Below are 26,908 nucleotides of genomic sequence, written 5' to 3' on the forward strand. Positions count from 1 at the left end.
GAAATGTAATTTTGATCAGGTACTGGAATTCAGTAGTAGCAAAAAGAAGAGAAGGAGTAACAGTAGGAGAACATGGAATGAGAGAAAGAAATGAACGGGGAAGCCACTGGCAGAAATTTGCACAGAGAAAGTTTAGTTATTGCCAATACTTAGTTTGAGGGTCATGAAAGGAGACTGTATATGTGGATAAACCTTGAAGACACCAGAAGGATTCATGTAGATTACGCAATGGCATGAATTCATAAATGTAAGACAAGGATTTTGAAAATTGGTTTAAAACTGCAAAACATTTCCAATCATAATTTATTGGTTATGCACTGCAGATTAAAATTAAGAAATTTCAGAAAGGTAAACAATTAAAGAGGTGGGATCTCAATAAATTGAAAGAACCAGAGGCTGTTGAGAGCTCAAAGGAAGCAATAGGCAAAACGGAAAAAAGAACACAGTGGAGAAGGTGGCATTTTTTCCACTTCTGATGTATTTATTTTATCGATACATGACAAGTTTCCGCCTTTTAGGTAATTTTCACGTGATTTTCTGAAACAGAAAAATGTGTCATATGCATTAAAATGGCAGACTCTTTAAATTTACATGTTCTATTCATTTGGTTTACACTAATAAAATAAATACAGCAGAAGTGGAAATCTGCCCATTCTGTTAATAAATTCCTTGCTGTGGTATCCACTATGATGAAAATCAATATCTGGGGCAGTCGAATGAAAATGAGGCAGATGGAAAAAAGGAATACACCTCTTTGTCCAAAACAAGTCGATGAATGTCTTTGTTCAGGGCTCAATCGTATGGTGTGAAATATATACCGTATTGAGGACGTGAACGTGCCTCCCAGCAAAACTTCTGCAGTGTACTCGAAACAACTGTGGCAATGTGAGACTGGCACATTATCAATCTTTGCACCTCTTTGAAATGTTATCAAGATGTGACAAGATATCTGTGTTGTTTTTCACAGATAGTATGTCACTACAGATTACCGGACCATCTGCAAAAAAGTATGAGATAAATATTTATTTCATTTTATCATTATATGTACTGTTAAATTTGAATATTATATCTAACTAACTCACAATAAACCTAAATTGTATTATTCCATTGTTGTTGTGGTCTTCAGCCCTGAGACTGGTTTGATGCAGCTCTCCATGCTACTCTATCCTGTGCAAGCTTCTTCATCTCCCAGTACTTACTGCAACCTACATCCTTCTGAATCTGCTTAGTGTATTGATCTCTTAGTCTCCTTCTATGATTTTTATCCTCCATGCTGCCCTCCAATGCTAAATTTGTGATCCCTTGATGCCTCAAAACATGTCCTACCAACCGATCCCTTCTTCTAGTCAAGTTGTGCCACAAACTTCTCTTCTCCCCAATCCTATTCAATACCTCCTCATTAGTCACGTGATCTACCCACCTTATCTTCAGCATTCTTCTGTAGCACCACATTTCAAAAGCTTCTATTCTCTTCTTGTCCAAACTGGTTATTGTCCATGTTTCACTTCCATACATGGCTACACTCCATACAAATACTTTCAGAGTATTATTCCATAAGCTTCACTTAATTTTAGTTTATACAATCTGCTCCACACATGTGTTTTGACAGAATTTGCCACAAAACAATGCAGAAGCACAAGGCTTTGCTGCACCAAGTGCAGGAAATGAATGAGTTGGTGCTACTTCCATGTAAAAGAATTAAAAATATTTACAATGAAAATGTGCTTGTTTTGTTTGAGAAAAAAAAAGTTTGACGTAAGAAAAAGTGTTTCTCACCATCAGAATGCAGAATTCAACCGAAGTTCTCTAAAGCATGACATATGGCCCGACGGACCGGAGTGTTTTATTTATTCAAGCCAGGATCATATAATACAACTAAATATATGATGACTCATCTTAATTCTAGTTCAAGAAATGATGTGACATCTGTATAACACAAGGACATACTCGCACTTTCATTTGCCATTGACATATTGCCATTTAAATGTGCCCTAGCAAATAAAACGTTGTTGTCAAAAAGCAAGACTGTATCAAATTGTGGGTAGACCCATGTGTTGCCAAGTTTGTTTTGACTATGCTAGATAGGTCCTGATGGGGAGCCCTTACATCCCCCCCTCCCCTCCCTATTTTTGAAGCCTTGGAGAAAGACATTCGTGGCCATCAATTTGCTTCTGAAGAAGAGGTGCATATTTGGGTATAATCATGGTTCTGAAGGCAGCCACAAACACTTCTTTGTGAACGCAATGACCATCTTGTCTCACAGAAGGATAAATGTATTAACAATTATGGCAATTATTTTTGAAATAAGGAACAGTTTACTTACTTTTTTCCCATTTGTCTTGTTTTCAACTGACTGCCCTTTACACAACAAAATATAAATGGATAACTCTGAGACGTGAAATGGTATAGGCAACAGAGGATCAGATAGGCAAAAACAAGAACCAGCAGAAATCTTTGGATAACATGTAAGATATTAAATTTAATTGATAAAAGGAGAAAATATAAAAATGCAGCAAATGACGCAGGCTAAAGGGAATACAGACATCAAAAAAATGAGATAACAGGAAATGCAAAATGGCTAAGCAGGTATGGGTAGAGGACAAACTCAAGGCTATAGAAGTATGCATGAGTAGTGAAAAGATAGATTTTGCTGGCAGGAAAATTGGAGAGACTTTTGGGGAAAAGAGAAGCAACTGTACGAACATCAAAAGATCAGTGGCAATCCAGTACTAAGAAAAGAAGGGAAAGCTGAAATATGGAAGGGATATGCAGAATTACTAACTGCCGATACTGTGAGAAGAATTTGACAGAGCACTGAAAATCATAAGTCAGAAACAAGGTCCATGCAGTAGATGACATTCCTTCAGAATTATTAAAGACCTTGGGAGAACATATCATGACAAAACTATACCACCTGGTGTGAAAGATTTTTTAGACATGCAAAATACCCTCAGACTTAAAGAAGACTGTAATAATTCCTATTCCACAAAATACATGCACAGCACTTTTTCTTTTCTATCCTATGATGAAACATTCTACCGAGCAGTTCATATCAGGAAACTTGAATGGGGACTATTTTACCTCTGGAATACTTTACCCAAGAGGGTGCCATTATTTAACCACACAATATAGCTGCACGACGTTAAGAAAAACAATGGTTGTAGTTTCTCACTGCTTTCAGATGTTTGTAGTACCAACATAGCAAGCCCATGTTGGGTAATGTTACAAAGACAGATCGGGCCAGACACGTGTGACCATTATAGAACCATTAGGTTAATAAGTCATGGATGCAAAATACTAAGACAAATTATTTACAGAAGAATGGAAAAAATGGTAGAAGCTGACCCTGGTGAAGATCAGTTTGGTTTCCAAAGAAATTTTGGAACACAAAAGGTAATACTGACCCCACTACTTACCTTAGAATATAGTTTGAAGAAAACAAACCTTCATTTATAGCATTCTTAGAGAGCATTTCACAATGCATATGTTCCATATTGTATATGTTTCAAAATCCTACTACAAATGGATGTCACTTATACGTAACAATAATTCAGCAAATTACTTCTATTTTTCCTTTCTGCTGTATAAGTATGACCTGAATAAGTTTCATGTCTCCAGGTGCAGATCTTTTGTTGAGTAAAAGGTTGCATATTACTGATAAAAACGGACCTACTTCATCAGCAAAACCTGGAAGGAACCTTAGTGATAAACTGTCTGGACCAAAAGACTTGCCTATATTGTGTGACTTAACGTTGCTCTGCTAAACCAAGGGAGTCACTTCTAAATCACACATTTTGGCAGCTGTTCTTTATTAAAATTCTGCAATATTATCTGCATCTTCCTTGAAGGGGTTTTGGATAACAATGTTTAATAATTCCACATTAGTGATGGCTGTCATCAGTAACATTACCATTCCTATTGTGCAGTGAAGGCATTGATCATGACTTGTCACTGGTGTACTTTACATTGGACCAAAATCACTTCGGGTTTTCTGCCAGATTTTGAGACCAACTTTTGTTGTGAAAACTGTTAAAAGCATATCCCACTAAAGTGCACTTCAAGTTTCAAGCATCCTTAAATTGTCTTTGAATTAGATGATAAGGATAAACAGTTTCACTGGGCCCTTAAAAGTATCGCTGAAAGATGGCGGTGCCTTCCGGGCTGGCCACTGCCATCTTAATGTCTGTCCGGCACCCCCCCCCCCTCCCCCCTTTCATTTTGTTTTGGTGATTATCACACAATTTCAATCGCCTTTGGTGTATCTAAATTTTCCCTGATTGTTACTGATTTGATGGACTAATAGGGTTAGGGTAAACCACTGATTGATTTCACAGTACATGCGTGACTTGTGTAGTAGCAGTAGAATTAAACTCAGCTATAGCTTTAGAACTTTCCCCAAGCAGCAAGCCAGTTCACAGACGAGTCACCGAAACAGGCTGTGGTCCTGGCAGGGTAGTGGCAGGTGGTGGCTGGCCTTGTTCCGCTAGCACCCAAGCAAGAGGGTGGGAACGCTGTGGCTGAATGCAAAATGACACTTCTTTAGAAACTGGTGGTGCCGAGCATCCTGGCAGCTGGTCTAACAGCGAATTCACGTGGGGTGGGAGCCTGGTCTCCTTATCCCAGATAAAACAGCGTTGGGCTAGCGCCCAGCTAATGTGTTTATTATAGTGTTGCCAACTTAGTGAATTTTCCACAAAACTGGTGGTTTCTACCCTCCTTTTAGTGGCAAAATATTGCTTCTAGTAGCTTGTGGATTTTATAGTGGTTTAGTAGAATTCAGTTTCAGTTACTGAAAAGCCGATCTCTCAACCACTAAGCTATTATATGTTTCAAAATACGTTATTTCTACTTTATTTGATTTCAGGAGTATTTAACTTTTACTGCAAAGACAACACTGATGCACTACAATGTGACATCAAACGAATCATCACACTCGACAGACTAAATGTGGGGATTCCCTGTAGAATGAACAGTACTTAGTAGCACCCCGTTATAGTTCATTTCACGAGTGATGGCGGCTGGCGCAGGTGCAGGGAGTGGCAGCAACCAGTTTCAAACAATGGTGCTCACTTATTTCATTGTTGCATAGAATAACCACTGAGAGCTTGTTGGCTCAGGCAGGGTGCGTCATGGCAGATGTGCAGAAAAACTAACTCGACTGTCGTTGTTCATGGTGTGCACTATACAATTGTGATTCTCAGTGTATGGTATCATTTCACGACTTCATACATGTATAGCTATGCCAAAACCACAGTTTATGCAAAAGTTTCAGGATTCTTGGCTTCAAGACCCACATTTAAAAGTTGGGTTCAGGTTATTGAAAGTACTATGGGTCAGGTAGCGAACTGCAAGTTTTTTGGTACAGTTTTAAGGAGTCACTATGATAATTTGAACTCTCGTGGGACGTCAAAGAAGCATCTACAAAATAAAAAGGTAAGCAATCTTTTTTAAAAATTGATTAGTCATTCATTAATTGGTTTTACATCTTTGACCATTCTTGGACTAAATAAATTGTTGCAGTTTGTACCTATGCAACCTACAATTGCTTTTAAGTTAGGGCCCATTGGGAATAAGAAAAAAAGGAAGAAGCAAGACTTTCATTATTGACAGCCACGCATACTAGTAACCATGTAGTTGACCATTTGGGAGAGGTAATTAATCACAGTTATGAAAAAGATATCGAAAAATTTCAGATGCACTGAACTAAGTGCACTTCAGTTCTAAAAAACGTATTACCACCGCATTTCCCTGATGTTCTAAAACAAGATTGCAAAGATCAACCATTTAGGTTATTAATTGATGAATCTACTGATATTGCTGTACATAAATACCTGGGATTGATTACTGTTTATTACAGTAAGATACACCAAAAAATAGTATCTACATACCTTGACCTTGCTGCTTAAATGTAATGCTGGAGCTATTGTCTCTGCTATAAATAAGACACTTGAACGGTTTGATTTGCGACTTGAAAATTTAATGGGAAATTGTTCAGATAATGACTCTGTCATAGTTGGAGTAAATAACAGAGAATTTGTGAAATTGAAAGAAGAGGTACCACACCTGATTTTAGTACATTGCTTGTGCCTTTCCTTGCGACTGGCTGCTTCAGCTGCTGAAAAAGAATTTTTACCGAGAAATTTGGAGTTTCTAATTAAAGAGACATCAAATGTTCGAGTCGAAAGATACAGATCACACCAAACTCTTTGATGAGTTGACCAACCTGATTGATATGCTTATCAGCAAAGTTACGTTAACTGAAAATAATGTTAGTATTTTTATTCAAAAATTCACGATTTCTTCTATTTAAGATGTTAGCTGGAATTCCACTTTGAGAAGCAGTTGTTTGAAATGAGAGAAAAAGGATTACCATCGGAAGATGAAGAAATGTTGCATAATCAGTGCCTGACATTTATATTAAGTCTGATTGAAGATATAAAAAACAGGTTACCAGAAAATTTGACAATGATGAAAAAAATTTCCGGAATAAGTGTTGAACAAGCACTTAATCACAACAAAGAAAATCTGGTTTACATAATGGCTTGGTTCAACAAAAGTGTAGAACTTACAGCAAAAGTGGATGATCAGTGGTGACAAATTCATTTGCTGAACTGGAGCGAGACCACAGATTCAAAATAATTTTGGAATGAAGTACTGCATTTCAAAAATGCTCAAGAGGAATCCAGATTTGAGGAATTAGTGACTTTTGCGATTACTTGCCTAATACTGCCTCATTCCAGTGCCTATGTTGACAGACTATTTAACAGTATGAATGTAATAAAAAACAGAGGAATAGAATGAAGTTAAGGCTTTTAACTGCTATATTAAGAATATGCAGTGGTTTGACTTGGAAGGAAAATGCTGCAACGTATGTGAAATTCCAGTAAACTTTGTAAAACAAATCGATACCAAAGAATCGTATCAGTCTGAAACCAATGATGATGATGATGATGAAGATGTATAATAATAAAAAAAAATTGTGGAAATTTAAGTGATTATGAGAGTAGGGGCATTTTTGTTAGTGGTTTTCTGGTGGTTTTGCACTGAAACTGGTAGGGAACTCACTTTAACTATTGGTAACACCGGTTTATTACAAGAACAGCATACCCTGTGAGACGGGATGACGAATTTCTCCGGATGTCGTGTTTTCTTAGATGCCACTGTGCCCTGCGAAAACGGCACCCACTAAATCATTTTATGGATGAAGTGGAGCTTGCTTTCACTAGGAAGCTTCCCTCATCTTGTGAAATGCGCTGGGGGTTTGACCGCAGAACCTTCACACATTGTGTGCTGTTTTTTTTGGAGAACAGAATGTATACTGCACTGCAGTGATTGGTTGAGGAAGATCAGGCCTCCTTGCTAGAAAACATGATTGGCACGGTAACCACTGCTGGGGCATGATAGCTTTATTCTAGAACATCAGGGAGGGGGCAACTGCCATTTTTCAGAAGGTTTTGAGCAACGGGGGAAACTGGGACTTTCTTCTCGACCTTCACGTAGAACATTCGCTAGGGCTCTTCCCTTTATATGGAGTGAGCAGTTTGTTGTAAAGATGTCCGGACACCTGGGCAAAACTTATATTTTCCTGGACATGAGACAATCTCCGGTGGACGTGGGGGTCATCTCCCGCAGTACGACACTTCATCTTTCACCAGCTATATCGGTAATGTTGTGCAGCTTTGGCAAATTCAGAAACCTATCAATTGTTTTCACAACCATCTTTTTTCATAGCAGCCTTGTACCTGCAGTAGTCACTCCCAGTGTCCATTGCATGCTTAATTATATTTTGACACAAGAGACCAATCAGTGGAATGATGCAGTAGAATGAGCTTGCCTACACTGACATCCTTCTACTCATTGTAGCCAGTCTCATTTACACGTAAATTCCTGTTAGGTTCCCCAAGTCTATTGCCAACCAACATGAGTTCGCATTAATGCAATGTTACACAGTTGAAGTTTCTGTTTATATGTTTGTTCTCACTTGACCTTGACATTAGTTAGTAAATTTCTTTGTGATACCTTAGGTCCTCGTTATTAATTTTTTCAATGACACCCATTCTCATTCCCTATGAGTAATTTATTTTGTTGTGAGTCTGAAGTAATTAAATTAATTTTATGTCTACTTAGCTACCTCAGGGTGACCAACATAGGGGCCACTGGTTAATATCAGATTTCCTTGCGTTATTGATAAATGTGGCACCTCTTGGATATGGTGGTTATGACTTTTTAGTTATTTGGCAGCCAGAGAACTGCCGCCACCATAGTATAGCTTACATCATAGCTTAACTGGTCAGAGACCTTTTTTTTAATAGTATAATACACTATTCAAAGATAAAGATAGTTTTACTAAAGATAAATAAGGAAATTTCTCATTTATTGGTGATTATTAACTTTTCTGTTACCTGCATAGCAAGGTAGACTATTCATTAAACATTAAATGAGAAAATAAATATGTTGAAACATTATAATTAATATACTGAACTCCTTATGATTATGGGTGAACAGCACATTTTATTATGCTTCTTCATAGTTTTTATTCAAGATGAGCATCACACTTTATCATGCTTCCCATTTTTATACACTGAAGCAATTGGTGGCAAAAATATAAGAAGTGGCAGTCCACTAGCTTGAAACAAAAGCTGTAGTAGTTGTTGCTTTTGTTGTCATTGTTGTGTTCTTCAATTTGAAGGCTGATCTGATGCAGTTCTCCATGGCAGTCTAGCCTGTGCAAGCTTCCTCATCTCTACATGACTGCTGCAATCTACATCCATTTGGACCTTCTTTCTTTATTCAAGCCTTGGTCTCCCTCTACAATTTTTACCCCACACACTTCCCTCCATTACTATCTTGATGATTCCTTGATGCCTCGGGATGTGTCTCATCAACTGATCCCCTCTTTTTGTCAGGTTCTGCCATAAATTTCCTTTTTAACCCTAATATGAATCATTACCTTATCATTAATTACTTGTTGTACCCATCTAATCTTCAGCATCCCCTTTTATGTCCTTTGACTCTTATAACAGCAGCCTGGTTTCTAGATTTTTTGTGCCTAATCTTCCACTCCACGTATTTTTTTAAAAGCAGTGTGGGCTTGTAATTAAGAAAAAGAAACTATATCGGTCTACTTGCTCTTGGGGGATTATATGATGAGGATTGGCAAGGGGACAACAGAAGGTAGCTCCAGTAGCCCAAGACCCATCTCAGAGGTAAAGGTAAAGAAGAATAAGCCATAAAGCATCTGTTCTGATGATGGCTTGGAACAGAAGAGAGAGAGAGAGAGAGAGAGAGAGAGAGAGAGAGAGAGAGAGAGATTTTCTGCTGCAGCTCTGAGAGTCCTCAGTCTCAGGTGATTGTGCAACATGATTTGATTGGCAGATACCAATTCAGCCTATTTGGCATGAATCAATAGATTGTTGTTGCATGCTGAATGGCTATGGACCAAAAGGTGGCCTCTTTGTAAAATTTGAATAATGAAATTTTCTTGTGCTTGGGGCCTGGGTTGCCTGGGCAGTGCATTACAGTCAACATTACCATAAGCTTTCTCTTGTAACATATAAACAGCATGGATTCAGAAAATACCATTTTTGTGAAGCACAATTGGCTCAACTCACTTAGAGTAATGAGTACTACTGAGAAGGTACATCAAGTTGATTCCGTGTTTCTAGCTTTCCAAAAGATTATTGACACCATTCCTCACAAGCAATGTCTAATCAAATTTTGTGCCTATGGATTATTGCCTCAGTTGTGTGACTGGATTAATGAATTCCAATCAGAAAGGTTACAGTTCATAATAATTGAGAGGAAGCCATCTAGTCAAACTGAAATCATATCTTGATCAAACAATGGAAAATCCAGGATGGGATGTAACAATATTATGAAAAGGAAACTTGCTACTCCCCTTATAATGGAGATGCTGAGTCGCAGACAGGCACAACAAAAATACCGTCACAATATAAGCTTTCAGTCATCACGCCCTTTGTTGAAATTGTTGAAAATCGACTACAGACACGCAAACTCACTCACTCTCTCTCTCTCTCTCCCTCACACACACACACACACACAAACAAATGCAACTTGCACACACATACACATGACTGCAGCCTCTGGGAGCTGAAGCCAGTGTGGCTTCAGCTGCCAGAGGCTGCAGTCATGTGTGTGTGTGTGTGTGTGTGTGTGTGTGTGTGTGTGTGTGTGTGTCTCTGTTATCATTTTTGACAAAGGCCTTGATGGCCAAAAGCTTATATTGTGACAGTCTTTTTGTTGTGCCTATTTGTGACTCAGCACCTCTGCTACATGCTGAAGTCACATCTTGGATTTCCTAAGGAAATGTTACAGACGCTCTGCTGTTCCCAGTTTAAATCAACTATTTAGGAGACAATATGAGCAGCTCTCTTACTTTGTTTGCCAATGAGCCTGTCATTTGCCATTTCATAAAGTCATCAGATGATCAAAACCAATTGCAGAAAGATTTAGACAAGATATATAGATGGCGCAAAAAGTGGCAACTGCCTCTACATAATAAAAAGTGTTAAGTTATCCATGTAAGTACTAAAAGGTATCCGTTAAATTTTCGTTACATGAGAAATCGCACAAATCTAGATGCTCCCGAGTCAACTAAAGACCTAGCAATTACAATTACGAACAACTTAAATGGTTGTAATGATCACATAGATAAAATTGTGGGGAGGGCGGAGTGAGGCAAGCCAAAGACTCCATTTTATTGGTAGAACACTTGGAAGATGGAACAAATCTATTAAACAGCCTGGCTACACTACACTTGTCAATCCCCTTCTGGAGTACTGCTGTGCAGTATGGAATGCTTAGCACATAGGACTGACAGAGGACATGAAAAACATTCAAAGAAGGGCAGCTTGTTTTGCATTATCTTTAAATAGGGGAGAGAGTGTCACATATACGATAAGCAACTTGGAATGGCAATTATTAAAACAAAGAGACTTTTTGTTGTGGTGAGAACTTTTAATGAAATTTCGATCACCAGTTTTCTCCCCTAAATGCCAAAATATTTTGTTGATTCCTGCCTGTAAAGGGAGAAATGGCCATCATAATTAAATAGAGAAATCAGGCTCACTTGCAACAATCTAGGTATTCATTTTTCTTAATTGCTATTTGAGAAAGAAACGGTCAAAAACTAGTTTGAAAATGGTTCTATGAACCCACTTCCCAGCACTTAAGTGTGAATTTCATAACAGTGTTGTAGATGGGGATGTAGAAATGGGGGGCAAAATTCTTCCACTGTCAAATTTAAAGATCCCTAAATATTCTGTTTAACTATCTTTTGTATGATGCATACATTTCATATCAATATGAGACTTTCCTGTATGATATAATCACAACATGTAATTAAATAACTTTAATCTATCTATACCTGTTAACTGCCGTATCTGATCCAGTATGTTCCTTGCTCCATTCCAGTCTTGTCGTGCAGCTCTATCTTCTACCACAGCTGCAAGAACATCACCTCTTCTCAATGGACCCTCCGGACTTGGCCCTTCTTCTATTTGATGTATTAGTGATGTGCACTGTGTTTCTGCTGTTTCTTTTTCACCACGGGCAAATAATCTGAAATGTAGGTTACATGTTTGAGACATGCCTTAGCAATAGGCAGGATGCCATAATGTTTATGTATGTTAAAGCTATTACAGTGCATAAAATAATTTCTCATTTGTATCACTTTCCTCTTTATTCTCTTTCACACACACACACACACACACACACACACACACACGTGTAGCTCAGTTATACAGCTTTGAATATTATGCATTTTGCACCCATAAATCAAATAATCCCAATCTATTTTGAATTTGTGATATAATACAGCTTAGTGTTGTGCATATTTAAAGATATTATGGCTGTCAGAACGTTGCATGGAAGAAAAAAAAAGTATGTATAAGAAGAACAAAAAGCTAAGGACTTATTCATATGTCCATAATTTTTATCTCACAGAGTTTAGTGTCCTACAAATGTGCTTATGTACATATTAAGTAGCACGATAACAGTTGAATTTTCCTACCTCAACACATCTATAAAGCGCTTGACAAGTGCTGCTCGCTGTGTTACTGTTTCCACTGCTCTCGCATGCTGTGAAGGGTCTTTTGGATTAGTAACTCTGGCCAAGCAGCGGCTTGCTTCTCCCAAAGCACCTAACGCCTTCTCATAATTACGATATTCATCAACCTCTACCTGAATGAATAAAAGTGCTAATTATGCATTAGTTACTTTAAAGTTTTCAAAGTTTCATTTAAAGGCACTACATATTCACATATACTAAAGCAATCTAATGCAATAACTGTTAACATTGTTGCATGGTTTTACAACCAACACGAGAAGGGAAGATTGAAGTTTGAACTTTGGCATTTTATTGCATATGCCGTCTACAGGATTTAAATATGTTACAATTATTGGAGAACATTGCTGCATTAATAAAGTGACCACAACTGGCATGTTTAAAGACATACAGTTAACTGATTTTATGAGAGAATTAAGACAGTAATTTGTACATTAGGCTCTATTGTATCCACCTGGTGTTATACTGCTCTGGATAATAGGCAGACATTGTGGGCTGCTACCTCTCCAGGAGAATGCGAGTAAACAGCTCACATCAACAGAAGTCATCAAACTGTTTACTAGCCTAACATCACATGAGTCAGGCTGTTTACCTCGTAGCTTCACATGGTCTCCGAGCCATCCAGTGGTGTCAACCTCACTGACAGGCAGCAAGCCCCTTTTAGTAGAAAGCACAGTAGGCAGGGCACCACTTAATTATGCCACACCATGCGAGACTATTTAGGCCACCACCGGAACTTGCTGCGGCCAGTTAACACTCTGGGATAAACATCAGCCATATTAGAGGCCCATGGATCAAAGTCATCATCATCAACATCATCATCATCATCATCATCATCATGAGCAACTGTCGCCAATGCTACACAGAACCAGCATGCACCACCCCGAGATGCCGTGCCTTATTGCATATCATCACCTCATTGAGCTATTGCCTCCAAAAACTGCCGCTGTCTGATGTTCAGGAAGTACTGTTGTTCCACCAGCAGCTATCATCTTTGAGCTACACCTTGAATGATCCTGAAGCCTCTCTCTTTGAGGTCACACTTAGTGCCAGGTTGGATCCTAATGTCCCTGCTCTGCTGCCTACAACGACTTGTGGACTTCATTGTGTAGGTGCATCCCAGACAATGTCTAGGAGAGACAGTTCTATTTGTATTTTTATGTTTGGACATTCATCCACAGACACTGTACTTGATTTCTGTTCTTATATTGATAGTAAACAGTTACTGTGGCACTTGTGCATTACAATTGTGGTCTGTACCATCCCTTGGCTTCTGACACAAACTGGCTATGAGTCTACTTTTCACGAAAGTTACAGTGCATTTAGAGTCTGTTTTTCACAGAGCCTTCTTTTTCTTGTTTTGTTTTGTTGTGTTGTGTATTTTTAGGTTGCATTGGTGGGGGGGCAGTTTGGAGACTAAACTGACAACAAATATTATGGACCTCATCTCCACACTTTTTCCCTGCCATATGCACAACAGGTGATTTGGTTATTTGGTTGCAGGAACTGTGTGTGTTGAGGGGGTGTTGGCAATTTTGGCTTACTGATTTTGCAGTTGCTCCTGTAACAGTTGACACAGCGCACCATGAGTTTTGCCTGAAGCAGCCCACTAGCTCAGCCACTGCCCCATCCCAGCCATGCCCACACCGTCATCCACTGTTAAGTTCTTCAATGACATCGTGGAGCTGTGGGTGGCTGTCCTTGTCTGGCTTGAACAATACCTTGAGGCCTCTATGATCGGTGAAGACTCTCATAGTCGATTGTTTCTTCTCTCTAGCCCAGCACTTCAGCATATAGTACCCTTCAATCTCTTAATCCTGTGGTTGATCTTTCCCTTGTTTCTTCTTGTAGGACCAGCTGACAGCCTACTACACTGCCCTATGTATGTTGCATTTCCAGGACCCTTAGTGTCCTCTGCCACCCCAGGTTCCATTGACAGAAGCTCTAAAGCCTGTCAACTTGCTAGTGATGGCCTGGGTGACTGTGGGTATGCCGTCTCCTTTGACACCAGCAGAGAGTGTCAATGCCTTTCCATCAACTTCCACAATTGTCACCCCAACCACTGCACTGATGTCGACCCAGGGGACAGTGGAGATGCATTCACCCTGTCACTCCCAACACTGCTTGCTGCTGGCCCTTACGCAGTCACCACTGTTGCTGCATCTGGCCCTGGCGACTGCCATCCCCGACACTGCTCACCACTGATCCTTGCATAGCCATCCCTATCGCCACATCAGTGTCAGCCCAGGTGACTGCTGGGATGCCTTCCGCTCCACAGCCCACAACACCAGCCATGGGTGTCGATGCCTCTCCACCTGCCACCACTGTCTCTGCACTTACATCCTGATATGGCAGCCTTCTCGTCACTGGCCCTTTTCTGACCAGAACTGTCATTGCTGATGCCAGTGCTCCTGCCAGTGGTGTGATCATCTCTAGCCCGATCGTGGCTGATGTTGGTACCTACACCACGGGTTTTTCTGTCACCATCCCCACCGCCACCTAAGCCATCCCTGAGGTCAATCCTGCTGCTGGCCCTGCAGCCGACCACAGCATTCCCATCGAGTTGCCCATTCCTCAGGCACCCTTTGCTTGGACCTGCACCTTGTGTCCTGTGCCTACTGAGTCTGCTCTGCAGGCATGCTCTGGTGCCCTCTCCCTTCCATTCCACATGGCTTCCTCGTCTGGCTGCCCTGGCCATGGACTGCTCCTCTCTGTTGCCACACTTTGGTGTTGGTATTTGTGGAAATTTTGCAGCAACCCTTGGGTGATGCTGGGCACTGCCCTGTCACCTCTCCCGACAATCAGACAGTCTTTCTTTACACTGACCATGTAAATCTTTGGTCTTTCAGATTTCCCATCAATGTGGCCTTTTGTTGGCCACAATGGAAGCCTCTCTGGCCTGTTGATGTCATCGCCTCCTGGCTGGTCGCCATTGTTTGAGTATCACTCTCAGTGGCTGCTGATGTTCCCAACACCATAGTAGGCTCTCCACTCCCAGGGCATCTCCCTTCGGTGGCAGCCACTTAACCCTCAAACTAGTTGCACCACCTCTTTTAAGGGGGTGGGGGTGGGGGGAATAATTACATCTGCCAGGTGTTACACTGCTCTGCATACCACGCAGGCACTGTGAACAGGCATTGTCAATTGTCACCTCTCCATGAGGATGCAAGTAAATGGCTCACATTAACAAAATTCACTGAGCTGTTTACTAGCCTAGCCTCATATGGCTTGGGCTGTTTGCGTTGTAGCTTCACAGAGCCTCCACGGCACCAGTGTTGCTGATAAGCAGCATGCTTATCATGGCAGCAAGTGCAGTAGGCAGGGCACAACTTCATTACGCCAAATGATGTGCTCGCTTAGTCCCAAGTCAGTATCCCTCCACAGGAGACTATTTAGACCACCATTGGACCATGCTACGGAAAGTTAGCACTCTGGGCATCATGCCAGCCACACTAGCAGTCCACAGATCAGAGTCATTGTTCTCACCATGAGCACCTGTTGCCGATGCTATGCAGGACTGCTGTCCAACACTCTCAGGTATCACATCTCATCTCATTAGCAGTCACTGTCATCAAGCTATTGCTTCTGACTACCACTGACACCCAACGTTCAGGAAGTATCATCGTTCCACCGGCAGCTATGGCAGTTGAGCAATCGTCTCTGACAACCTCCAATGCCTGATGTCCCAGAAGTAGCACCATTCCACAGGCAGCTATCGTTGTCAAGCCACTGCCACTGACATCCGCCAAAGCCTGACACCCTGCAAGCACTGTCATCCCACCACCAGCTATCATCATTGAGCTATGTCTCCAACACTTGCCAATGCCCGACATCCCTGAAGCTCATTGTTTTCAAGGTCACACTCAGAGTGCTAGGTTGAATCCTACCATCAATTATCCTTGGCCCTCATTACTCTGCCACTTACTAAAACTTATGGACTGCATCGTGTAAGCAGATCTCACATAACATCTAGAGGAGACATATCTGTTTGCACTTTAGTGTGTGGACATTCAACAATGACACTATATTTGAGTTCTGTTTCTTATATTAATGACAAACAGTTGTTATGGCACTTGCACATTTCATAGGTAGTCTGTAGCAACCCTGGGTCATGGCCACAAAAGACTCTTTCAGAAATCTGGATACTATCCCTGTAGTGCAAATGGAGTATAAAGAATTTTGTGTAGGGGGCTCCAACTGTCACTGAGGGTTAAGGTAATGTTGGGAAGTGATGTCTGTGTGAAGATACATTTCATTTCACAAACTGTTTCAAAGCTTCCTATGGAGCACATGAAAACTGAGAATGGAAAGCCGATATCAAAAGTGAAGAACATTTATGGAGACAGTTGGACTTTGTGTCATATGAGCTACAGCTGATACACAAACTTCAGCGTAACACTCAAATAAAATGACAGGCTCTTTTTATTACAGCATGAACATTATAGAACAGAATTATATTTGCCATCTGGTACTATTATGAGTGACGATATGATATTCCTTTTACACTGTACATGTACATGATTACTCTGCAACTGACACTTAAGTAACAATAAATTATCAAAGTATTTGTAACAAAGTTCCTGAATTTACAATAGGAAAACTCAAATTATTCTTGGAACTGGGAGCTGCCATAAATAATAAGTGAGGTATGGAATGTATATCAAAAAGACGTGATAGATACCATGGGAGGAGGAATGTTCATTGCATTTGGCAAAAATATTATTTCCATCAAGTTCAAAACTGATTCTGACTGTAAAGTTAACTGGATGACTGTAACATGTCTATGTGAACTCAAGTTAATTATCAATATAATGGAAGGAAACATTCCACGTGGGAAAAATTATATATAAAAACAAAGATGAGGTGACTTACCGAACAAAAGCGTTGGCAGGTCGATAGACACACAAACAAACACAAACATACACACAAAATTCAAGCTTTCGCAACAAACTGTTGCCTCATCAGGAAAGAGGGAAGGAGAGGGGAAGACGAAAGGAAGTGGGTTTTAAAGGAGAGGGTAAGGAGTCATTCCAATCCCGGGAGGGGAAAGACTTACCTTAGGGGGAAAAAAGGACAGGTATACACTCGCACACACGCACATATCCAACCACACATACAGACACAAGCTTGAATGGATTCAGAAAGCATTGCTAGTGCAAAACTCAGTTTCCGTTTCCTTGCACGAACTCCAGTGATCAATGGATGAAGGGCAACAGCTGTATTCCATATTCTTAGATTTCCATAAAGCATTTGACATGGTGATCTACTGCATACAGTTAATGATGATATGAGCACAGGGAATAGGTTCCTAGATAAGAGTGGCTCGAAGACTTTAACCCAGCACATTGTTCTCAACAGCAAGTGTTTATCAGAGATAAGGGATATTATTAGGAGTGCCCCAGGGAACTATGATAGGACTCTATAGACATAAAGGATCTGACGAACAGGGTGAGCAGCAATCTGCTGGTGTTTGCTAGTAATGCTGTAGTTTACAGGGAGGCATCATCATTGAGTGACTGTAGGAGGATACAAGATGACTTAGACAAAATTTCTAGTTGATGTGATGAATGCTCTAATAGCTCTAATAGTAGCTCTAATAGTAGAAAAATGTAAGTTAATGCAGATGAGTAGTAAAAACAATCCTGTATTATTTGAATACAGCACTAGTAGTGAGCTGCTTGACACAGTCATGCCGATTAAATATCTAGGCATAACACTGCAAAGTGATATGAAATGAAACGAGCACATAAGGACAGTATAAGGAAAGGCAAATGGTCGATTTTAGTTTATTGGGGGAATGTTTGGAAATGATGGTTCACGTGTAAAGGAAACCGCATATATGGCACTAGTGAGACCTATGAGTACTGCTCTAGTGTTTAGTATCCCAATTATGTAGGATTAAAGGAAGATGTTGAAGCAATTCAGAAGTTGGCTGCTAGATTTGTTTTCGATAGGTCTGGTCAACACACGAGTATTACAGAAATGCTTTAAGAACTCAAATGAGAATGCCTGGAGAATAGACAATGTTTTTTTTTTTTCCCTTTAACACTATTGAGGAAATTTAGAGAACCGGCAATTGAAGTTGATGGCAGAACAATTCTACTGTGGCCAATGAACATTCACATAAGACCCACAAACATAATAATAGAAATCAGTGTCCATGTGTAGGCGTATAGGCAGTTGTTCTTCCCTTGCTCCATTTGTGAGTGGATTAGGAAATCAAATGAATGGTAGTGGTACACCACACACCAGAGGGTGGTTTGTGGACTAAGCATGTAGATGTGGAAGTTTGGCAGAAAGTGCCTACAAACCTTTCAGACTGTTTCTTGAGCATTCCACTCTCGATTAGCAGAGGGGAAAAAAGGAACCCCAAAATCTTTCTCTAATTTTGTTGTAATGGTGGTCATTTCTCCCCACATAGGTGGGAGCAAACAAAAGATTTTGGCATTTGAAGGAGAAAGTCTGTGACTGAAATTAAGAAGTTCTGCCTGCAGAAAGAAACATCTTTCTTTTAGTAATTGCCAACCCAACTTGCTTATCATACCCATGACACTCTCTCCATGATTTCATGATAATACAAATGAGCTGCTCTTCTCTGAACTTTTTTGATGTCCTTCGTCAGTCATATCCAGTAAGGATCGCATACTGTGCAGCAATACCCCAGAAGAGAATGGACAAGCATAGTACTGGCAGTCTCTTTAGACAATGACCATCGATTGGATTAGTGATTGCTGCTCAGTGTTGGATGATCACCACACCAAATTGAAGAATCTGTTAAGGTACATGACTAGAATATTACATTGTACAGGGCATCTGTCTGACATTTTATTGAAGGACGGACAAGATGCACATTTTGTGGTGGCAAGATTGTGGGTGTCAACACATAGGGCACTTTATCTCTGAGGCCACACATGCACAGAGCTTTAAATGTCCCAGTGTGTACCATATGTGATTCAAACTGGGATAAGCCATTTCTAAAAACCAAGGTATCAGCAGAATGTCTGACCTTCCTCAGTGTTGTTCTTCCTTATTTTCACACAAGCATTTAGACTAAAATTTCTTTTTACAGGGACTAGGCCTAAAGCTGAATTTCTGATGTCTGTATTTAGAATTAAAATTTACAATATTGTATTATCAATGGAATTAAAAAAAAAAAAAAAAATACATACACTTACCTGGGCACAAGCGACATAAAAATTTGCAAGCAGATCATAAGCATGACCCTTAGTGTAAAAAGCAACTATATTCTTTAGAATTTCTGGATCAGATTGCCAGTCTAATGACTGAAGGTAATTAGCTGCCATTACGTAGATGTCACGTTGTCGTGATGTAGTTGCAAAGTAGATAATACGTTCAGTATCACCTGATTTCAGAAGTGCTTTCATAGCTTTCACCTACAATTAACAAATTAGAAGATATCAAAGAAATTTGTTTAGAATCACCTGTAAAAAACATTAAGAATAAATGTTTGTAGAGGGATAAGGTAAAATCATTACATATTAAATACAACTCTAGAAATAACATCTAAATAAGTTTACCAGAATGACACAGCAAGATACTTTACTGTTGACATGACAGTGATTTTATAATTAGCAATTAAGCTGCAGCTTCAGTACAATGTAGCTGGCTGAGACACTGCAGTTGTGTGTGTGTTTTCTGTATTAGTTAGGTCTGATGGAGGGCATTGCCTGAAATTTCAGCAACATTTTCAGTCATTTTTACAAATTTAGATGCATTACATTTACTCAGGCAGAAATTACCAACATACATTAGTTCAAAACACAACTCCTAAGGAGATCACAAAATTCATCAGATCACAAAAAAATAGTATTTTGCTCACTCTGATTCTTTTTCTAGCAGAGTATTGAAATTTTGTGCTGACTTGATAGGACTACCTTTAAACTCTTTCTGTAATCAATCAGTTACTCAGGACGTATTTCCTGACAGACTTAATTACGCTGTACCAACACTTTTTTTTTTTTATTAAGGTAGAGATAAGCAAAGTTTCACACCTTCCACTCTTTTCACATGTTTTTAAGACAGTAGCCTATCATAGAATATTGACTCATTTTCACAAGTAGAATTTGTTAATCTGACTTTCGCAAAGGATGCTCCCTAGGGAAAGTCTTACAAGACCTCCCAAATGAAGTCCCAACAAAACTACACAAGTAAAAATTAGGATATTGATTTATTCTCTTATCTCGCTGAAGGATTTGAGTTTCTCATCATCATTATATACGAGGTGTGGCTAGAAAAAAACCGGACTAGTACTGGTGAAACAATAAAATGAATGCAATAAGGCTGAAAGTCGCGTGGCCTGTCACGTGACTCTCGCTCCGCCTACTGCTCGAGTTTCATCTGCCTCCTGCACTCAGTCTGCCCGTGGCGTCTGTTTTAAGTAGTTGACGTTTTGTCTGTGCGTTGGAAAATGTTGAGTGTACAGAAAGAACAGCGTGTTAACATCAAATTTTGTTTCAAACTAGGAAAATCTGCAAGTGAAACGTTTGTAATGTTACAACAAGTGTACGGCGATGATTGTTTATCGCGAACACAAGTGTTTGAGTGGTTTAAACGATTTAAAGATGGCCGCGAAGACACCAGTGATGACACTCGCACTGGCAGACCATTGTCAGCAAAAACTGATGCAAACATTGAAAAAATCGGTAAACTTGTTCGACAAGATCGCCGTTTAACAATCAGAGCAGTGTCTGAGTTAACAGGAGTTGACAAGGAAAGTGTTAGGCAGATTCTTCATGAAAGTTTCAACATGAACAAAGTGTGTTCAAAAATGGTTCCAAAGTGTCTCACAATTGAACAGAAGGAACGCTGAAGAATGATTTGTTCTGACATCCTGGAAAACATTGAAAGTGATCCCACCTTCTTACAAAATGTTATTACTTGCGATGAATCGTGGTTTTTTACTTACGATCCCGAAACTAAACGCCAATCGATGAATTGGAAAACTCCTGGTTCTCCACGACAAAAAAAAAGCACGAATGTCAAAATCGAAATTCAAGGCAATGATGATTGTTTTTTTTGACATCAAAGGGATTGTGCACATTGATTGGGTACCAGAGGGACAAACAGTGAATCAGCATTACTACATTAGCGTCCTGGCTACCCTACGTGAGCGAGTACGGAGAAAACGGAACGATTTGTGGAGAAAAAAGTCATGGATCCTTCATCACGACAATGCCCCAGCTCACAGTGCGTTGTCAGTGAAGACGTTTTTGGCAAAACACAACATTCCCATCTTAGATCATCCACCCTACTCACCTGATTTGGCCCCCTGTGACTTTTTTCTTTTCCCTGAAGTCAAGTCAGCTTTGAAAGGAACTAGATTTGAGACTGTTGAAGCAGTAAAAGAAAAAGCGATGGAAGTAATGTATGGACTTACCGAAAATGATCTGCAGCATTGCTATGAACAGTGGAAAATTCGTATGGAGCGGTGTAGAGACTGAGGAGGAGAGTACATTGAAGGAGATAACATGAAGTTGTAAATAATTGTAAATAAATGTTTTTTCCAGCATCAGTCCGGTTTTTTTCTAGCCGCACCTCATAGTTCCAGTTCCCTGGATATTATTAATAAGCCTCTTCCACTTCCTTCTATCCAAGTATAATCTGTCATGGGGAACATCGCTCACTGCCCTCCCTCTGGCAGTGAGGTCATCCTAGATCATAAACATCCAAAGGGTTCTAAGTCTATCTACAGGGAATTTTCCTTCTGCCTCTCTTCCAAATTTATTCAGGCTGTTCTGGTAGGCTCAAACCTCATTACATGCCTGTAGCACTGTAGTCTGGATGTGATGATTCAGTCTCAAAGAGATCTCTTGTTTCAGCTTTCTTCCTCAACTCCTCATTCTTTAAATTATCCAATTTTGTCTTCTGGGTGATGGATCTAAGAAATTTCATTTTTGATGCCTCATGTCTTGATGACTCTCTCTTTGTGAGAATGCATGCTTCAATACTATAGGTCAATATTAGTGTGAGGTAGCTGTTTAGAACCATTTTCTACTCTGTTCTTTATCTCCTTTCTAATCAAATTATCCCTGGAAATTATACTTCTAAGATACAGAAAACTATCCACACACCCTAGCTGGTGATCTCCCAGTTTCATATTTGTGGGATTCCCATCTCGGTTGACTACCATTATTGTTTTCTTGGTCTCACTGGTGTCGAGATTGTATTCCTGCAGGAAGGATTTCTACACAATAAGTCTGGTCTGAACTTCCTCTCCTGTTTCACCCTACATTAAGTTCACCAAATCTTTTCTTGATATTCTTCATCCACAACAATGATGAAAACAGTGGGGACTGTACATTGCCTATCATTGTCTGAAACCATAAAGATCGCCCACTTCAACTTGTATACAGCTGTACACTCTTAGTACAGCACTGAGATTTTCCTTACCGGTCCTTCAGCTACACTCCTGTCCCTTAGGCACTCCCAGGCCTTCTCTCTTGCAACACTACCATATAATTTTTTCACATTTAGGAACACAACTGAGTGACTCAGGGAACAACGTTGTAAGTGCCACAAACATGTTTCTTGTGTTATAGGGCAATTGGTGCTACCTATGAGCAGCAGGATATAATACATCAGGAAAAAAGTTCTAACTGCACTCAACAGATGTCAGGGCAATGCTTCATGGTAAATGGCAATGGCTGCCTGCCATGGGAACAATACGGCAAGTGACAGGTAAAATGGCCTGCACTACGTCTTCTGAAATTATAGCCACATTTGACGAGTTACAAGAAAATGAAGATGTTCTTAGTGATTCTGATATCTCTGACCAGGATCCTGAGTAAATTCCTCACAACTAAGTTGATTGAGAAATATATAAATTTTCAATTTTTTTGTACTAAGTACGTTTCATGAATATAATGGTAATTGCATGTACATACTGTTATGTTCCTGAAATGCATGATACGATGTTATTACTGAATGTTTGCTGTTGAGAGCTTGATGGTGTGTGTATGTATGTATCTTCATTTATAGAATGAGATTTTCACTCTGCAGTGGAGTGTGCATGATATTAAACTTCCTGGAAGATTAAAACTGTGTGCCAGACCGAGACTCAAACTTGGGACCTTTGCCTTTCGCGGGCAAATGTTCTACCGTCTGAGCTACCCAAGCATGACTCATGCCCCGTCCGCACAGAGAGCCTGTGAAAGGCAAAGGCCCCAAATGTCAGTCTCGGTCCAGCACACAGTTTTAATCTGCTAGGAAGTTTCGTCTTCATTTATATTCATATACATAATAATAATAATAATAATAATAACAACAACAGCAACATCAATGATAATGATGAAAATAGCAATAATCAAAATCGATGTAAATTAAAAGACTCTCGTTGCAATTTCTAACAAATGCTGTGACCAAAATAAGAACTGGAAACTGGGTCTATTCCAGCAGTGTATAATATCATCTGGATGATTTCCAGTCATGGAGCACTACTTGCCCGTTAGTGGTCAAATGATGAGGACATTTGACAGAGATTTTGAGACAGTTGAAAATTATACATGCCACTAAATTCAAACTGTGAACTGTCCAGAAGAGCGGTCTAATATCAGCCAGAAATTCAGCCAAGAAGAATCCATTTGCTGTCTGTAGCATGAAAAGGTAGAATTTCTTTCAAATAAGACACTTGATAGAAGCATTTGTCTTCAGAAAGAAGACTGTTGATGGTCTGGCTGTCAACATAAGGAATCTATGCAGGTGTAAGGTGGCTTCTGAATACCCATCTTTATTAATCAGCGAGGCATTCTGTCACGTTATCTCGCAAGAAGTAAGTAAGAAACATAGGAAGGAAAGCCCATTTCTTGCTCTTTGATTAAAATATGGTGTACCCAGAATCGTTGAAAAGAATGAAGCTGTCAGTGTCCTCTCCCTCTTACATTACATACCTCCCGTTCATCATGGATTTTTCTTGTCAGTAAAAACAACATGTTTGGACTGCGGACACATCAGTGATGAATGATTAAATACTTTCAAATAATTAGCTATGCATTTAAGCCTTCCAGTAACTCTGTGTAAATGTTTTCATATGATTATCTATCACTATATTTTGTTGTTAGTGTATGTGATTAGGGTAATATAATGTTATCTACATAACAGTAGTGTTTATTTTTGTATATTTCACATTTTATAGTCTGCCTTTTGCTCGTTTTAAGCCTGTGTTGAAGAATATAAATATTAAAAGCCATTGAGAACCAAATGGACGTTAGAATAAAATTATTCAGATTTGTGGATCAACTGAAAACTTTAATCTTCTGAACTCCAAACTTTTATTTTGGCACTTATCATTTTGTTCCCCCAAGCAGCTCGATTAACAGATTTTCGTTTCTGTTCTGGTATTTTTCCATCAGCATGGGAATAATGAAAATTAGATCCAAGGCATATTTCTACTTCTGAAGTCATACTGCTCCTATTCCAGCTTTGGTTCTAGGACTGTTCTCAATCTTCTTTATATGATCTTCTCTAAAATTTTCAACCCATGCAACGGCAGGGTTATTAATCTGTAACTAGTAACCTTCCATCTACTGCCTTTTTTACACAACTGAATTATAACACTCTTGCTCCTGTCTACAAGCAAATTTTTGTGTTGGGACAGTGTTCTGTGCACCTGCCTTCTTCATGTCCACATTCACTTCATCTGCACACAGGGAATTTCCTTCGGCATACATTTTACAGCTGTCATTGTTTCTGTACAGGTGATTGGAGGCTCCTCGCTGTAGGTCTGAATATCTGATTAAATGTTACAACTGATCCATTCAGTACGTGGTCAAAATGGTCCATCAAGACTTATCTGATGTGGCTTTCTTTTTTAACCAGATTTCCATTTTCATCTTCAAGTGTCTTTATGGGTTTCTTTTTACTTCTGATAACACTATGCAGAAGTTTCTTAAAGCCTCTGCTATCCTCCTCCAGTTTTGGCTGAATAGTTGCCATTTTATTTTCATTTTGTAGATCACCAAATTCTGGGGAATGGCCTTGCCACAGTGGATACACCGGTTCCTGTGAGATCACCGAAGTTAAGCACTGTTGGGCGTGGTCAGCACGTGGATGGGTGACCATCCAGGCCGCCATGCACTGTTGCCATTTTTTGGGGTGCACTCAGCCTCGTGATGCCAATTGAGGAGCTACTCGACTGAATAGTAGCAGCTTTGGTCAAGAATACCATCATAACTGGGAGAGTGGTGTGCTGACCCCACGCCCCTCCTATGGGCATCCTCCACTGAGGATGCCACGGCGGTCGGATGGTCCCAGTAGGCCACTTGTGGCCTGAAGACGGAGTTATTTAAGGATATCCAAATTATAATTAGCAAACTAAAATGTTATGGCATTAATGATAGCCCTCTTGCATGAATAGAGTCTTGCCTTATACTATAATACAGGTCATATTATCAGACTGTAAAACAGTAATGAAACTAACCTCTGTCATTACAGATGCAGGTAAATTTTCGTTAAAATAGAACCAATGTAATGAACTAAATATTAAGGCATCATAGAATGTAAATGGTACTGCGGGGGCAGAAGCTTTATATTTAGTTGGTGTAGCACAAAAAATTTAAGGGAATGTAGTGAATGTTTATTGTTAATACAGTGTACAGAGCAAGTTTGTTGGTGCTGCACATTTTAGTGATTCTGACCAAGGTAAACTCGTGTTGCAGTGTTCTTCTTTGGTACCCCAGTGTGGAAATGGGCACAGACACAACGAAGTGAAAAATACGTGCAATATGCATATTTATTTGTATACAAAAGCCAACTTCAGAATTTTCCATTATGTGAACCTTAGTCTGTCATTGATTGTATCAATACCTGCTTGTACTGTGATATATTGTGAAATTTCTAACATTTGCGAGTGCTGTGATAAACTTGTACTATTATCACCAATTATAGGCTTAAAATTGTGTCCTTTTAAAATTTTTGAGAAAAGTAGGCCTATCCTCATTCAAAACAACTGTTATTTAATTTTTTATTGTTCAGTTACGTGTAAAATAGTTTATTTCTGAGGAACTATATTTTTATAAGTTACTGGTAAGATATATAACTTATTTCTTAGCAAATCAGCGTTTGTTGTTACCAGTTTTGCCAAAGAATACATCACCCTTGAATTTCATTGTATATCAATGCAAATAAATGAGCATTTTCGAGAATTTTTAGAATCTACCATTGTTCTTTGCATAATCTACAAACAATTTGTAGTAAATCTGCGTTAGTGATTTAGTTGCTGTAGCAGATAGTCTAGCTAACATATTGTGTCACATATAGTTCTCCCTAAAAAAGTTGCAGCTCATATATGTCATTTGCATTTATCATAAATTAGTGCTGTTTTTATATTTGCTAAAAACTATAATTAACCTCAAAATCTTTTAGGAAACTAGTAATTTTTACCACAGACTTTTGTGTTGCCTTAACAGAAATCTCATTTTGTGTATTTGCTTCAGTTCTTATTGGGAATTAGCAACTTTTTAGCTCAACAGATTGAAAGATAACTTATTCACTGCCTTGTAATACATTGCACCAGCCGAAATGCAGCCCCACTGCGACTGCTGTTCTAGAACATGGGATGACTCGGTTGACGTTTGTAAGCAGCTGGAAATCACCTTGACTACTGTCAAACAATTCGCAGCTGTTGCGAATCAGTGTTTTGGAAGAGCTCCCGAGAGTTGTGTACCTGTGATACTGGTGCCAGGGGTGCCTAAGGTACTACCCTCTCCTGTGGATTCTGTCTCCACTGCAAAAAGTACAGGATCTGCCATTACTCGTCCACTTGACTGGGAGTGGCTTGTCAGTGGTAGATCTAGGTGTCATGTACAG

At 39.6% G+C, this 26,908-nt stretch overlaps 1 protein-coding gene across 1 annotated transcript in view; it reads right to left on the reverse strand.

Annotated features, from left to right (window-relative positions):
* Positions 1-26,908, reverse strand: part of LOC124776511 (intraflagellar transport protein 140 homolog) — a 249,038-nt gene that overhangs the window by 16,991 nt on the left and 205,139 nt on the right. Inside the window, exons 21-23 of the mRNA XM_047251534.1 lie at positions 19,261-19,479; positions 12,032-12,201; positions 11,387-11,580 (exon numbers count right to left, since the gene is read on the reverse strand). Coding sequence (XP_047107490.1) covers positions 11,387-11,580; positions 12,032-12,201; positions 19,261-19,479 — 583 coding nt within the window. The remainder of the gene's footprint in view (positions 1-11,386; positions 11,581-12,031; positions 12,202-19,260; positions 19,480-26,908) is intronic.

The sequence above is a fragment of the Schistocerca piceifrons genome, chromosome 2 (assembly GCF_021461385.2).
Source record: "Schistocerca piceifrons isolate TAMUIC-IGC-003096 chromosome 2, iqSchPice1.1, whole genome shotgun sequence".
Lineage (NCBI taxonomy): Eukaryota > Metazoa > Arthropoda > Insecta > Orthoptera > Acrididae > Schistocerca > Schistocerca piceifrons.